The sequence below is a fragment of the Vombatus ursinus genome, unplaced genomic scaffold (genome assembly GCF_900497805.2).
Source record: "Vombatus ursinus unplaced genomic scaffold, bare-nosed wombat genome assembly UNPS02015202.1, whole genome shotgun sequence".
In the NCBI taxonomy this organism is placed as follows: Eukaryota; Metazoa; Chordata; class Mammalia; order Diprotodontia; family Vombatidae; genus Vombatus; species Vombatus ursinus.
The window spans coordinates 282,523-299,448 of NW_020954980.1; the positions used below are offsets into that span (position 1 = coordinate 282,523).

The 16,926-nt window shown below is 39.2% G+C and overlaps 1 protein-coding gene across 3 annotated transcripts in view; it reads left to right on the forward strand.

Moving 5' to 3' along the window:
* Positions 1-16,926, forward strand: part of LOC114031650 (tyrosine-protein phosphatase non-receptor type 5) — a 105,276-nt gene that overhangs the window by 35,570 nt on the left and 52,780 nt on the right. For 2 of the 3 annotated variants that reach the window (XM_027846786.1, XM_027846787.1), the window contains one exon: positions 8,716-8,788. The exons of the other annotated variant lie outside the window; for it this stretch is intronic. In XM_027846786.1, coding sequence (XP_027702587.1) covers positions 8,716-8,788 — 73 coding nt within the window. The remainder of the gene's footprint in view (positions 1-8,715; positions 8,789-16,926) is intronic. 3 annotated transcript variants of the gene reach the window in all.

Consider the following 16,926-nt stretch of genomic DNA (forward strand, 5'->3'; position numbering starts at 1 on the left):
TTTATTTAGTTTTTGGCGGGGGGCAGCTAGATGGCACAGTGGATAGAGCACCGGCCCTGAAGTCAGGAGGACCTAAGTTCAAATACAGCCTCAGACCAAACACTTGACACTTACTAGCTGTGTGATCCTGGGCAAGTCACTTAACCTCAATTGCCCAAAAAACAAAAAACAAACAAAAAAAATAAAAAATAATTTAGGGGCAGCTAGGTGGCGCAGTGTATAGAGCACCTGCCCTGGAGTCAGGAGGACCTGACCAAATTGGGCCTCAGACCAAACACTTGACTCTTACTAGCTGAGTGACCCTGGGCAAGTCACTTAACTCCAACTGCCTTTAAAAAAAATAAATAAATATTTTTATTTATTTATTTTTGTGATATGGCTAATATGGAAATATGTTCTACATGACTTCACATCTATAATCAATATTATAGATATATATCTGTACATATAGATATTATGGATAGATATACTATAATCAATATATTCCTTGCCTTCTCAATGGGTGGGAAAGGAGCAAGAAAATTTGGAACTCAAATTTTTTTTTAATATTTTAAAAATTAAATTTTAAAAAAAAAATTTTAAAAGACTATAAGATACAGAAGATTAGCCAGTTTGTAGCAGTTGAGAGAATTTCTACATTGGAAACTGTTAGACAAATGACTTAATCGTAAAATAATAATAATAGCTAACATTTCTATAGCACTTTAGGGTTTGCAAAGCATTTTTCATACATGGTCTCATTTTATCCTCACAACAACCCTGGGGGGTAAATGCCATTGTTAATTCCATTTTACAGATGAGGAAACTGAGGGATCCATGGATAGATTTCAGAAGGTCTATGAATTTGGATGGAAAAAAATGAGTTATCTGTTATTCTCACTGTCCGTAACTGAAAGTGAACATTTCCTTCAGTATTTAAAAACATTCTGAGAAGGAGACTGTAAGTTTCTGCCACCAGGGTCCATGACATAAAAGGTTAAGAACCCCTGGTCTAACTCATTTCTCTATCTTGTCCACAAGGATAACATGATGGATAATATCAAGTGGCATGCCCCTGATCTACCAGTCTAGACCCTATCAGCAAGGAAATGAGATTAGTCAGGCATGACCTCTTCTTGATTCTGGAATTGCTTTGGACTTTAAGACAGACCAAGGTTTGTACCCTCCTCTGACATTTTATAGGTTTGTGGCCAAGGGTAAGTCACTTAAACTCTCTATATCTCAGCTTCCTTATCTGTGAAATATAGAGCTTAGATTTAATGGCCTCCAAGGTCCCTTCCAGGTCCAGATTTATGATCCTCTAACCTTCAGTACTTAACCTCAAAAAGCTTTTTATAAAAATAAAATGAGAGTGAATGCATGTAAAGCCTTCTGAAAAACATTTTCTGAGTACCATAGAAATGTCAGCTACTATTATTATGAGCTGTTCATAAACCATCCCTTTAATAATACCTCCTAGAGTTTTTCCAGGAATTTAAGATCAACTCACTAGCCTACAGCTTGCAGACTTTTCTCTTCCCATTTTTGAAAATCGTAACATAATAAAGTTCTGGGCTTACTCTTGCAACCCACATACACAATTGCAGATCATGTCATCAGAGCAAGGCTGGCTACAGCCCCTCTACGTTCTAGGGATACCCCAAGGGCAAGGGAGTTCTGCTAATACTGTTGACTTGAGTTTCCAGTGTGGTGTGTTTGTCCAACATCATCTGCTTGTGTGCATTTACATGCTACGTACATTTAGTATATCCCCTGTACTGATTGACACAGTGATTAGCAGCCTGATATTAATGTGACCAATTAATGCCAATTAGGGTTTTACAAAAGAATATTTACTGAGAAGACATAGCACGTACAGAAGTTACAAAGCATTTCCTCCAATACCAAGGGCATACTCCTCCCTCTACCGTCTCAGGCCCTAGGAAGAGTGGACTCAGCATTTGCCCCTGCAAGTTGATGTCCAAATGCAGCATAGCCAATAGAGAGGGTTAATTCCTTGCCTGGGACTCAGTGTTTCATCTACCAGGTGACTTTACTGCTACCCTAAGTAAAACAAAGTTGTTTTTCAGGACTTTACTTGCACTTCACTGGGCCCAACTTTTTGAAAAATCGAGTATGGACACCAGTTCATGGACCTCCAGTGGCTTACTTTTCTGACCTTTCAAAGCCCACCAGGTTATAGCTGTCCCTAATACTCTTTCACTTAAAAGCAGGAAAAAAAAATAAATGAAAAAGAGACAAAAAAAACTCCAAATAGTTGGCCTCTGCGTCTTGGACCACATGCTGACCCTTATAGGAAGGGCCTGAAGCCTCTGCTGTACCAGAGACTGTAGTCTCAGTACACTCAGTTCTGGCTCAGCAATCAATCAAAAGACCTGTCTTCATTCAGTAATCAGATAAGAAACACTCTTAGAATACCTGCATGTGGTCGGAGTCAGGGAGCAGGATCTTTCCATTACATGACATCACTCACTTCCAGAAGCAGGCTCACCAAGCCTTCTCCACCTTAACCCTCCCCACAGTTAGCAGTAGGTAGAGCAAGCTGTGCAGTTGCCCTTCCCTGGGTCTGTAGAACCTCTCCCCTATTCTCTATAATCTCTCAAAGATCTTCTGACAGTGGCTTAGCAGTTGTATAGCCCAGGTCTTTTGGTGTTCTGGGAGGTAGTTCATCTGGGACTGTAGACTTGAAGAGAGAGAGAGAGAGAGGGAGAGAGAGAGAGAGAGAGAAACATGACCCACAGTCCTCAAGACATTTGAAATTTAATTTTTTAAATGCTCAGAAGAGAAAAGAAGGAAAGTCAGTAGGAAACACAGACAAAAAGGACATTTTTGAAACTAATATGTTGAATTTATTATGTGCTTTTAAAAGAAAAGCTAAGTATATGTAATAGAGAATTACTGTGTCATGTAAAACATACTGTTCTACTTTTCATATGAAAAAGCCCCTTTTATTTGGTGCTAAGTTCAGAACAAAAACAATCTGCAATATAGTCAGGAAGAATAAAATACCAGCAACAGTCAACCAACAAGAATCTATTAAGTGCCTCCTGTGTGCCAGGCACTGTGCTGTTAGCTAGGAATGCAAATACAAAGAATAAAATCATCCTTACTCTCAAAGAGTTTACATTCTGTGGAGGGTAGGGGGATATAACGTGTGTATATACATGTATATGTGTGTGTGTGTGTGTATACATATATATGTGTATATACAGGATAAATATATGCAGAATACAAAATAAATACAAGTTAGTTAAATACAAGGCATCTAGGTGGTACAGTAAATAATGCTGAGCCTGCAGTCAGGAAGAGTTGAGTTCAAATCCAGCCTCAGACACTTACTATGTGATACTGCAAGTCACCTAACCTCTTTTTGCCTCAGTTTCCCCAAATGTAAAACGGGGATAATAGTGGCACTTAACCTCCCAGCGTTGTTGTGAGGCTCAAGGGAGATAATATTTGTAAAGCATTCAGCACAATTCCTTACACATAGTAGGTACTTAATGAGTGCTAGTTTCCTTCTTTCCTTCCTTCCTTCCTATAAGATAGAGGAGGGAGTATAAGTAACTATGGTTCAAAGCAGGATATAATAAGTGTATGGAAGATATACAAAGTGCTGAGAAAATCCAGAGAATGGACAGATCACTTCTGCCTAAAGAGTCATTGACAGCTTCATGGAGGGGGTAGGATTTGATCTGGGCCTTGAAGAATAAAAAGGACTTGTAAATGCTGAGGGAGCTCATTTCAAGAACAGGAAGCAGTGTGAGCAGAGTTGCAGAGAACAGTCAAGCAAGGGGGCATGTTTGATGATTGAGGGAACGGAGATCAGTCAGATATTCTTGGAACCTCCATGTCACTGTAAAGGGCTGGTTTTTGAAAAGCTATTATTCCAGGCTTTAGAGCTTGGATTTTATTCTGTAGGCACTGGGGAGCTATTGCAGGAGAGTGACATGATCAGAGTAGTACATTAACAGGATCACTCTAGCAGTATGCATAGGCTAGATCAGAGAGCCTAGTTGTTGAAGGATGGCTAATTAGAAGGTTATTGAAATAGTCTAGAGCATGGGTTATGAGGATCAGTGTTTGGGTAATGACAATGAGAATGATATGAAGAGACATGAGAGACGTTGGGTCATTAAGACTTTGTGACTAATTGGATAAAGGGCAAGGAAGAGGCAGGAGCAAAGGAAGATGCTGAGATCTCAACTTTAGGTGACTATGAGAATGCTAGTGCCATTATCAGAAATAAATAAATCCTGTGGTGAGGCAGTTTTTGAAGGGGACATGATGAGTTTCCTCATTTGTAAAATGGAGGAGTCAACCTAGATAATCTCTAAAGTCCCTTTCAATTCTAACACTGGTTCTATAATTCTTTGAGTTCAATTTTAGACATATTTAATTTGAGATGATAGCAAGATATCTAAATGGAGAGGTCTATCACTCAGCTGGAAACGTAGCTCCAGGGCTAACAAGACTGGTGAAGGCTATAGATAAAGGGCCAAACTCAGATCCTTGGCAAACACCTATATTAAGTAGAAGAAGAGATTAAGGAGCCAGCAAAGGAGACAGAGATGCTAAGGTTAGAGAGGTGTGAAACTCAGGAGAAAGAAAGCAATGAAGATACAAACCTGGCCTAGAAAATTTGAAATTTGGAATTTGGCTATGACATCCTTTGGGGTTTCTTTCTCGGATTGACCAGTATATTCTTTCTATTATCTCTTTGCCTTCTGGTTCTAATAGATCTGATCAGTTTTTATTTATGATTTCTTGAAATATGGCATGTAATCTGGAAAGACTTACATGAACTGATACAAAGTGAAGTAAGCAGAACCAGGAGAACATTGTCACAGTAATAGCGTTATTGATAATGCATGATGAACTGTGAGTGACTTAGTTATTCTGATCAATACGATGATCTAAGACAATTCCAAAGGACTTATGATGAAAAATGCTATCTACCTCCAGAGAAAGAACTGATAGAGTCTGAATGCAGATTGAAGCATGCTTTTTTACTTTATTTTTCTTGGGGTTGTTTTTTTTTCGGTCTGTGTTTCTTTCATGACATGACTAACATGGAAATATGCTTTGCATGACTGCACTTGTATAACCTGTATCGAATTGCTTGCCTTCTCATTGAATTGGGGGGAGGAGAGAGAAGAGGAGAAAGAATTTGGAACTCAAATTTTTTAATATTTTTAAAATATCACATGTAATTGGAAAAAATATTGACATACAGATTTTTTTTGTCATAGTTTTCAAGTAGTTAACTGGTGATTCTTAGAGTATCACTTATTTAATTCTTTTCCAAATCATTTGTTTCCGATAGGTGATACCTTACATTTTCCTTCTATCTTTTCAGTCTTTCACCTTTTGATAATTTCTTGTTATCTAATGAAGGTATTTGTTTCTATTTACGGTCATCCATTACAATGCTGTCTGTTCGGAAGCTCTAAAAACCAAATCAAAATTTGATATAATTGAGAGAGCTCACTGGTTCTGGAGTCAGAGGACCTGAGTTCAAAGCCTGGCTCTGCTACTTACTAACTTTGTGACCTAGGGCAAATCACTTAACATTTTGGGGCCTCTGTTTCCTTATCTGTAAATTGTAGAGGTAGAGGTTAGACATCTAAGGTCTTTTCCAGTTTTGAGTGTGAGAGGGTGTGTAGGAGATAGATTTTCCTATAGGAAGTGACCATGTGGATGTCCTGATGGCCATTCAAACTCAACAAAACATGTAAATGGCACACTGAGTGTTCCCTTCACCTCAAAGATCAGAACAATTCAGCTGAACCAAGGGTTTACAAGAGAGCTAAGTAGGATCACATTGAGTAGTCTTGATTTCAGCAGAGGAGAATGAGTTCAGAATGAATGAGGCAGTAAAGTTCATGGGGAATGTAAACAATTAGAAGCTGGTAGAAATTTAAGTCATTAGTTCAGACTTTTCATTGTCAGGATACTCTCGATTCAATTCAAAAAACATTTATTAAGCTCCTGTGTACAAGGTACCATGCCAGGAGAGACAAAGCCAAAAACAATACAGTCCATGCCCTCAAGTTGCTCACATTCTAGCGGGCAGATACAGCATGTACACAGGTGAATAAAAAGAAAGTAATAAAAGGAGAAAACATTAACAAGTGGGCAGGAAGAAGGGATCAAGGAAGCCTTCACATCTGAAGCTATGTCTGAGCTCAGCCTTAAAGAAAAATACAGTTTCCAAAATATGGAGATGAGGATGGAGTGTATTCCTGAAAAGAGAGACAGCCTATTTGCAAAGACACAGGAGCAGGAGATGGAGTGTTGAGTTTGTAGCCCAGTTTGGCTGGAATATTCAGTTTATGAAAGGAAGTAATGTTAAATGAGGCTGGAAGATAGGTCGAAGACAAGTTATGTAGCCCCTTGGACAGCAGGCTTGGTTTGTCTTTTATCCTAAAAGCCATAGGGGGCCACTAAAAGTTTTTGATCAGGGAAATGACATGATCAGACCTGTATCTTAGGGAAATTATCTTTGCATATGTTGGGAACATGGACTGGAGAAGGGAGAGACTAGAAGCAGGCAGACCAAATAGAAGACTATTACGATAGTCCAGGTAAGAGGGGATGAGAGTCTGAATAAGAGTAGTAGTCAAATGAGTGCACGGAAAGGTACAAACATGAGAGATGTTGTGGTCATAGAACTGGCAAGACTTTTCAGCCTGATGGTGATGGAGGAGGGGTAAGGGAGAAGAAAGAGAGAAGGGTGATTCTGAGGTTATAAACTTGAGGGATTGGGAGAATGATAGTACCCTCAACAGAAATAGGACAGCTCCTTATGTCACTGGGCGTTCACTCCTTCATTGAAATCACAAGTCCAGGGGAGAGGGGAGATGTAAAAAGAGTCAGTTTCACTAGGATAGGCTGAATTTGCAGTGTCAAAGGGCCATTCCATTGGATTTGTCCTACTTCTGCTATTCCAAAGTAATGGTTCATTGTTTGCTGTCGTCAGAGATCTGGCACTCGGGCTCCCTTAGGTCTAAGTATGGTGAACCATTGGATTCCTGGCATGGTGGTTTGTGTGTGTGTGTGGCAGTCGGAGTTAAGTGACCTGCCCAGGGTCACACAGCTAGTAAGTGTCAAGTGTCCGAGGTCAGATTTGAACTCTGGTCCTCCTGACTCAAAGGCCAGAGCTCTATCCACTGCACCATCTAGCTACCCCTGGCATGATGGTTTTGAGCAGATGATGGAAAGACTTTGCAAGCCTGGGGAGGATCTATGCCAGTTTATCTGTCATAGTTCTTGTCCATCAAATCAACCCTTCTGTGTTTTCTGACTTTTCTCATCCTAGTGGTATGTTTATTTAGTCCATAGTCAGGCCTAGCTTGGCAAAAGGTTAAAATAAGGCTAACCAAATGGCAGATGGGCTTGTGTTTCCTCTTTTGTTCCCATGGTTTCTTTTTGTTTTAAACTTGTCACTGAGGAGAGGGGAAAACTAATGACACTAGTAAAGACAGGAGGAAAGGGAAAGGGAATAGACTAGGACATTTATAGAATCATAGACTTGGAGATATAGATTTCTAATGGACCTTAGGGATCATCTAGTCTAACCCCTTATTTTACAGATGAGGAAACTGAGTTCTAGAGAGATTAAATGATTTACCTTAGGTCTGACTTCTCAGACTCCAAAGTACCATGTACTAGATCATTTCGAATAACTAGGGCTGCTTAACCTGGAATGCAGAAAGTTTGGGGGAAGGAAATGAGAGAGTATGTGGAAGCCATAGAACCTGAGTTCTGGATCCTGCTCCTTATTATGTGTCATGTGACTCTGGGGGAGTAACTTCATTTCTCTGTCCCCCAGATTCTTCAACTATAAAATGAGGGAGGTGGATTAGATACCCTCTCAAGTCGCTTTCAGCTCTAAATGTGTTATGGTGTCTTCAGATATCTTCAGAGTTGTCATCCGTCACACTGGTTCTGTTTGACCACAGAGAACAGAGGAGCAGAGGCGGGTTACAGAGAGGCAGGTTTGGGCTTAATGTAAGGAAAAATGTCTTAGAGCCACTCAGAAGTGGATCTGGCTGCCTCAAGAGTCAGGACTACATCACTGAGGAGGTCTTGAAGCAGAAGGCCTCAGCAGAAGTCTTGCCCAGTTTATTGTAGAGGTGATTTCTATTGAAGCACATGTTTGTATAGGTACTTTCTGAAAGCCCTTCCATCTCTGAAGATGCTGTGATTCTGACTAAAATTACAGCCGAATCTATTTTACAAGGTGGTTTCGTGGGCTGGAAAACTGTACTTCTATTACACACACACACACACACGCACGCACGCACGCAGCAACTGCTCCAGCTCTTGTTGAAGAATAATTTGGAATACAACCTTCACTTCCATGCAGTGGTGTTCTATTAACTATTAAGCAAAGGGATAGGCGCCTTCCCTGGGAATTGAGCCACAGTACTTAGCTCCCTTGAGAAGGGGCCACGACTGCCTGGCACCCCCATGCTCTGACTGTTGTGGAATTCTTCCCTGACAAACGTGGAGAAGCCTTTGGGATAGATTGCAGATTGGTTCCTAACTTGGCTGCTCTTTTTCCATTCCTCCCTCTTCCCTCACTTTCCCTTTTACATTGAGGAATTGTATAGGAAGGGGCATTGAGTCAAAGAATTATGGCGGGTATTCATTGTCCCACATTTTCCTTTCATGGTTCTTCAGCAGCAACCTCTGCTTTCCTTCCTGCTGCAGGATAAAGAGCATCATACTTCTGATGACTCCGCTGGGGGGTCCCTGGACATGTGCTGTAGTGAGTGGCTTTCTGGTGAGTCCCCTCCTCCATTCTATATCCAGGTTTTCCACTGGGGTGGAATGTCAGCTCAGAAATAAAATGCCTTGCACTCAGTCTGGAGCGGACCGGTCAAAAGGGCACCTTTTTCATCTGCAGAGCTGCTGATTACTCTGATAATCAGAACCACTGATGCCAAGATTTGTGTCTGTCTTTGTTTTTAAAAACTCCTGAAGCTTTCCCCTCATCCTGATTTGGATGATTCTTACTGACTTGGGCGGTAAAGCATAGTAGAAAGGGCACTGGTGTAGGAGTCAGTACACCTGCGTTTTAACCCCAGCTCTACCACTTACATGTAAACATGCATGGACATGGACATACATGAGCATAAACATGGATATATAAACATGAGTCTGTGTAAACACAGCTGTTTGTGTCTGTGCATATACAGGGGTATGTATACATATATGTGTATGTATGTGTGTCCTGGGGAGGGGACTAAGACAAGGAAAGTAGCCACTCTACCCTTAGCTTTGTCTCCCTGGGAGCAGGAGGAGGCTCTGAGGTATGTGCGGTGAGGGTGGGTTGGAGTGTGACGGCCCCCACGGGGAGTGAAGCTGACAATTATGTAATGATGGTGTAAAAATACAGCTCGTGAGTAATCGTTCTCTATGCCTGCCTGCCCCATGGGAGAGGAAGGCCACGTGCTAGGCAGGTCTGCTCTGGATGACTAACACAGCTCCCACACACACTGTGCCCATAACATGGCTGCCACACATAGCTTGATTCCAGCACAACCCACTGGACACCAAGTAGGGGTAGGAGTCCAATCCTGTGGTCAGGGGACTGAAGGAAGCACATACATATACATATGTACCTGTACACACCAATGCACACACATTCCTGGACACACTCATGCTTACACACACACACACACACACACGCATGCATGCACGCATTCACTCAGGCCCACTTCATACATGTTCACCCAGGGACATTCATAGATACACACATATGCATACATGTTCATTCAGGTACATTGGCAAATACACACATAGGCACCACTGAATACATACATTATGTGTATATATATATACAATTATACATATATATGTATAGATATAGATATATACACACACCCCACAAATTTTCTGAGTTGTATATATGAACTTTCAAGAAGCCAGACAGTGTTACTGAAAATAAGAAATCTGTTGGGGGGCAACTAGGTGGTGCAGTGGATAGAGCACCAGCCCTGAAGTCAGGAGGACCTGAGTTCAAATCTGGCCTCAGACCGAACACTTGACACTTACTAGCTGTGTGACCCTGGGCAAGTCACTTAACCCCCCAACTACCTAAAAATTTAAAAAAAAAAAAAGGAAATCTATTGGACCTTAGTGGTACTTGTTCTCACTCAGGGAGCAAGAAAATCTCCTCTCCTGTTTCCTCCACCTTGAATCTCTTAGTCTTCTCCGTGCCTGCAACCACAGGCCAGTTTCTTTCCTCCAAATTAAGATGCCTCAAACCTTCCAAACCCCTTCCCTAGCACTAGCTATTCTAGCCCTCAGACCCTCATCTCAGCCCTGAGGAGCAACTGAATTTTTTTCTTTAAAATACTCATTTTTTAAAATTTTGAGTCCTCAATTCTCTTCCTTCCTCCAGCCCTGCTCGCACCCATAGATAAGGCAAGAAATATGAAACTCATTATACATGTGAAGTCATGCAAAACATATTTCTATATTAGCCATATTGCAGAAGAAAAGCAAGAAAAATAAAGTAAAAAATATGCTTCAGTCAGCACTCAGAGTTCATCAGTTCTTTCTCTGGAGGTGTATGGCATGTTTCATCATAAGTCCTTTGGAATTGTCTTGGATCATTGACTTGATCAGAGTGGCTAAGTCTTTCACAGTTGATCATCATTACAATATTGCTCTTACTGTGTACAGTGTTCTCCTGGTTCTGCTCACTTCACTTTGCATCAGTTCATTTAAATCTTCCCAGGTTTTTCAGGAACCATCCCCCCTGTCATTTCTTATAACAAAATAGCATTCATCATAGTCATATGCCACAAATTATATAGCCTTTCCTCAATTAGTAGGCATCCCTTCAGTTTTCAGTTCTTTGCCACCACCAAAAGAACTGCTATAAATATTTTTGTCTATGTAGGTCCTCATATTTTCTTTAATCTCTTTGGAGTACAGACCTAGTAGCAGTATTGCTAGGTCAAAGAGGGTATGCACAGTTTTATAGCCCTTTGATTTTGGTATCAAATTGTTCTCCAGAATGATTGGACCATTTCACAGCTCCACCAAAAGTGCATTATTGTATCTATTTTTCCACATCCCCTCTAGGATTTATCATTTCCTTTTCTGTCATGTTAGCCAATCTAATATATGTGAGGTGCTATCTCAGAGTTGTTTTAACTTGCATTTTGAAGAGCAACTAAGTTTCAAAAAATACTTTGAGAGATATCTGGAAGCCTCCCGTCTTTGTGAGGATTACCAAGAGGTAAGAATGGATGAAGAATCAGATCTCATGGATTCACATACCTGAATAACCATGGCTCTCTAAACCACCTCTTATCAATATCACAAAAGTGCTAAACCATGCCATACCAAGCAAACTACCAAAGAATAATTGTATGGAGCTAGAAAAAATAATAAAACTCATCTGGAAGGACAAAAGGTCAAGAATATCAAGGGAATCAGTTTAAAAAATACAGAAGAAGGCAACATGGTAGTACCAGGTTTCAAGCTCTATTACAAAGTGGTAATTGTCAAAACAATCTGGTACTGGCTAGGAAATAGAGTGGTGAATCTGTGGAATAGATTAGGTGCACAATTCATAGTAATAAATGACCATTGTAATCTAGTGTTTGATAAATCCAAAGGTCCACGCTTTTGGGACAAGAACTCACTTGACAAAAATTGCTGGGAAAACTGGAAAGCAGTTTGGCGGAAACTAGGCACAGACCAACATCTCACATCATGTACCAAAATAAGGTGGAAATGGGTAAATGATTTAGACATAAAGGGTGATATCATAAGTAAATTAGAGAGCAGGAAGAAATAGAAAGATAAGTTCCATTTAAAATAACTGTAGACAATGTACTTGGGAGTCTACCTGCCAAGGCAAACTCAGAGATTATATAAGCACAATTACAAAACATTTTTCACACATATAAAGACAGATCTAAACAATTGGAGAAATATTAGTTGCTCGTGGGTAGGCCAAGCAAATATAATAAAAATTACAATTCTGTCTAAGCTAATATACTTTTTCAATCAAACTACCAAAAAATTACTTTATAGAGCTAGAAAAAATAGCAACAAAATTCATCCAGAAGATCAAAAGGTCAAAAATATCAAGGGAATCAATGAAAAAAAAGTTAAAGAAGGCAGACTAGCAGTTCCAGATTTCAAAGTATTACAAAGAGGTAATCATCAAAATAATATACACAATGTACAGTAGTAAATTACCATAGTATTCTAATGTTTGATAAAACACCAAAATCCAAGCTTTTGGGGTAAGAATTCAACATTTGACAAAAACTGCTAGGAAAACTAGAAAGCATTTTGTCAGAAACTATGCATAGACCAACATCTCACAGCGTATACAAGATAAGGTCAAAATGGATAAATGTTTTAGATATTAGGGGTGATATCATAAATAAATTAGAGAAGCATGTAAAAATATACCTGAAGATCTATTGTTGAGGAAAGAGTTTATAACCAATAAGAGATAGAGAGGATTATGGGAAGTAAAATAGATAATTTTAATTATGTGAAATTAAAATGCTTTTGCACAAACAAAACTAATGCAACCAAAATTAAGAGGAAAACAGAAAAGTGGTGGAAAAAATTTTACAGCAGATTTCTCAGATAAACGCCTCATTTCTCAAATAAATGGGGACCTGAGCCAAATTAATAAAAATAAGAGCCACTCCCTAACTGATAAATGGTCAAAGATATGAACAGGCAGTTTTCAGAAGAAGAAATCAAAGCACTCTATAGTCATATGAAAAAAAAAATGCTCCAAATCACTGTTGATTAGAGAAATGTAAATTAAAACAACTCTGAGGTACCACCTCACATCCATCATATTAGCTAACATGACAGAGAAGCAAAAAGATAAATGCTGGAGGGGATGTGGGGGAAAAAAGGTACATTAATGAACTGCTGGTGGAGTTGTGAACTGATCCAACCATTCTGGCAAACAATTTGGAACTATGCCCAAAGGGCTATGAAACTGTACCTGCCGTTTAACCCAGAAATACCACTACTAGGTCTGTATCCCAAAGAGATCAAAGAAAAGGGAAAGAGACCTATATGTACAAAAATATTTATAACAGCTTTTTTGTGGTGGCAAAGAATAGAAAAGTGAGGGAATGCACATAAATTGGGAAATGGTTAGACAAGTTGTAGTGTATGTATGTGATGTAATATTATTGTGCTATAAGAAATGATGAGAAAGATGTCTTCAAAAGAAAACCTGGGAAGACTTAAATGAACTGATGCAAAGTGGAGTGAGCAGAACCAGAACATGTACACAGTAAGAGCAATATTGTAACAATGATCAATTGTGAAAGACTTAGCTGCTCTGATCAAAGCAATAATCCAAGATAATTCCAAAGGACTCGTGATGAAAAATGCTATCCACCTCCAGAAGGATAACTGATGGACTCTAAGTGCAGAATGAAGTATATTTTTTTTACTTTCTTTAGTTTTCTTGCTTTTTCCCCCACAACATGGCTAATACGGAAATGTCTTACACAATTTCATGTGTATAATTGATATTATATTGCTTGCCTTCAGGGGGTGGAGATGGCTAGAGTGAGGGAGAGAATTCAGAACTCAAGATTTTAAAAGCTGAATGTTAAAAATAAATGAATAGGGGCAGCTAGGTGGCAGAGTGGATAGAGCACCGGCCCTGAAGTCAGGAGTACCTGAAGTCAGGAGTTCAAATCTGGCCTCAGACTAAACACTTGACACTTACTAGCTGTGTGACCCTGGGCAAGTCACTTAACCCCAGTTGCCTTAAAAACACACACACACACACACACACACACACACACACACACACATAAATGAATAAATGAGCCACAGCCACTGCTGCAGGCCATGTTGCTGCCCCTGCTGCTGCTCCCACCTAATTCATGTCACAAGAACCCAGAGCAATTCAACTCCATTCAACAAACATTTATTAAGCACCTGCTGTGTGCAAGTACATAGAAGAGGCACATTCTAGAGGCAGTGTGGCTCAGTAGATAGAATGCTGGGCATGAGTTCAAGAAGACCCTGGAGGTTCAATTCCCTTCTCTGGCATTGATTAGCTGTATGACCCTGGAGAGGGATTATTTACCCTTCAAATACCTCCAGGGACTCTTTAAGGCATGTCAGCAACTTGCAGTCTGGATCATGAAAGGAGTTTCCACATCTTTCCCACACCACTGATCACCCACGCTGACAAGATCATCTTTCCTTCTCATACTCAGTTTTAAGTAGAGGACTATGTTAGACAGTGAAGATACAAAGAGGAAAATAAGACAGTTCCTGCTCTTTGGGAAGTGAGAATCAATTTCCTGACCCTGGTAAGCTAAATATTCTGCAGTAGGGGCAAGGAATCAACTAATCACTGAGTGTTTAGTAAGCACCTACTGTATGCCTAGCATAGAGATAGATACTACACAATTGCAAAAAAAAAATATGAAACAGGGTCAGTACCTGTCCTCCAGTTTTCTACCCCATACTGGAGACAGATTCATATACCTGAAGAGTTAACTAATAAAACAAGACAAGTGCCAAGTGAGTCATTTTTTCTGGTTCCTTACTATTTATACCTCTCTTTGCCATTCATCCTCTTATTTCATCATCACACCAGCCCTCTGTGGGAGGCAGGAAAGGGATGACTATCCCCAAAGATGAGGAAACAGAGGCCCCACGTGTTATTCCCTGAGCCCTGAGCCCTCTTCCAGTATAGGAAGTGAGCAACAAGTTAAGAAGATGGGAGTCTATGAACAGTATTTGGATTTTCAGAACCACAGCTTGAGATACAGAAATTAAAGGGATTTGGCCAAGAGCAGAACATATCTAACACACTGGTAAAATATATTTGCTCTATTCTTCCTTTCTGTTAAAAAATGGCAAAATATAAAACTAGAAAATGGCATATATTGTCCATGGTAATCATTCTACAAGAGGGTTTTGCTAAACTGTTTTGGAGAATGTACTTGGGAGGGGGTGGTATTGGGGTGTTTGTTGGGATAGTTGTTGCATCAAAATAAAGTGTATCAAAAAAGATATTGTAAAATATAGACATATTTGGCCAGAGATTTATGTATCTAATCAAGAGGACTTTAAACTGAAAATTAAGAGGAAGGAAGAAAAACAATCGACATAAATCCATCAAGCCAGAAACCATAGAGGGTCATAGGTATAATGTCGGAGAAAGCATATCAACGAAAAAGATCAGTAATTGACAGGAGACAGTATCAAGAGGATGAACAATAATAAAACTTTTGGCCTCGGATATCAATATACAAATAGATAGTGTATGAGTAATAATTTAATTATTTTATTAATTTAATTAATAATTGAAAAGATGAACAAGCTCTCTAGGCAAGAAGGTAAACTCATCTTCATGGATATGACTGAAACTTATAACTCCTACCTGGAAGGTATACCTTCTTCAAAAGGTATCTAGATATTCCAGACCAGAGATATCAGACATGTGGCCCGAAGGCAGCACATGGACACCAGTACTCCTTAGTGTGGCCTGTACCAGATTAAAATGTAAAAATTTGGAAATAATTAACAAAATAAATAAAAATGAAAAAAACATAAATAATAATATGTGGTTTTCTAAGTCAATTTGCACCCACAGGGATCCTTGTGATAGTTTAGCAACCCTGTTTCTGTTTGAATTTGACATTGCTCTCAATCACCTAGTCGGTTGGTTATGGAAACAGATGTTGAGTTCAAGAAACAGTATAAACCAGGCATGGAAACATGATATAGTAGTAATTATAATGAATAATAATAATAATAGTAGCTAGCATTTGTATAGTACTCTGTAAGACTTACAAAGCACTTCATATATGTTAAGTCATTGAATCCTCACAACAATCTTGAGATGTAGATGCTATTGTTATGCTGATTTTACAGATTAGGAAATTTGAACCACAGAGGGGTTAAGGGATTTGCTGTATCACACAGCTAAGGAAGTGTCTGTTGTGGAATTCAAACTCAAGTCTCCCTAACTCCGAGTCCTGAGCTCTGTGTACTGCACCTGTCTAATGATGAAGGACTTCAGTTATTTGGACTGCTGAATCCGTCCCTGCCAAAAGCAGGGAAACTGATAAATTCTTGACTTATCTTAGTGACTATTTAATTCTTTAATATGTTGATATAAATGTAATAAACACACATAAACAAAAAAGGGTAGTTCCACAAAATAGTTAAAACAACAAAAAGAGTGGTTATGATTCATTGTACATGGAACCATACACTTTTTAAATTTGCCAATTATTAAAAAAAGGTAGCTTGGCATAGTGGCTGGAGACCTAACCTCAGTGCTAGAAAAACCTGGGTTCCAGTCCTGCCTCTGACACCTGCTGACTGTGTGACCTTAGGCAAGTCACTTAACCTCTTTGTCAGTGCTCTAGGTAACTCTCAATCTAGAAGTTGCAGAGAAAATGTCAACTTTTATTGAGAGAGGGAGTTTTCTAATCTGGAAGTACTCTATATTATTGAAATTTAAAAGTCCAGTCTCTATCCCCTAAAAGAAAAAAAGGCTTTGGCTGTAATAATCTCCCTTGTGTTTTACCAGAGAATTGTTGCATTTTAATGTCAGTTTTATTTCATGTAGGTGTGATCAGTGTTCATAGTCTTCTTTTGGATCTGCTTTCTCTACATCACTTCATAGAAATCTTCCCAAATTTCTTTGAATTCTTCCTATTCATTGTTGTATAATAATATTATATTATAATAATATAATAATATTCCATGTATCATATGCCAATCAGTAGGCACATAGTTTGTTTCTAGTTTTTTTTTGCTATTACAAATAGTGATATTATGTATGTTTTGCCATAGATAATTTTTCTTCTGTCAGCAAAATCCTAGGCATAAATATTTTGTATTAGAATTTCTGGGTCAAAAACTACACATAACTTTCAT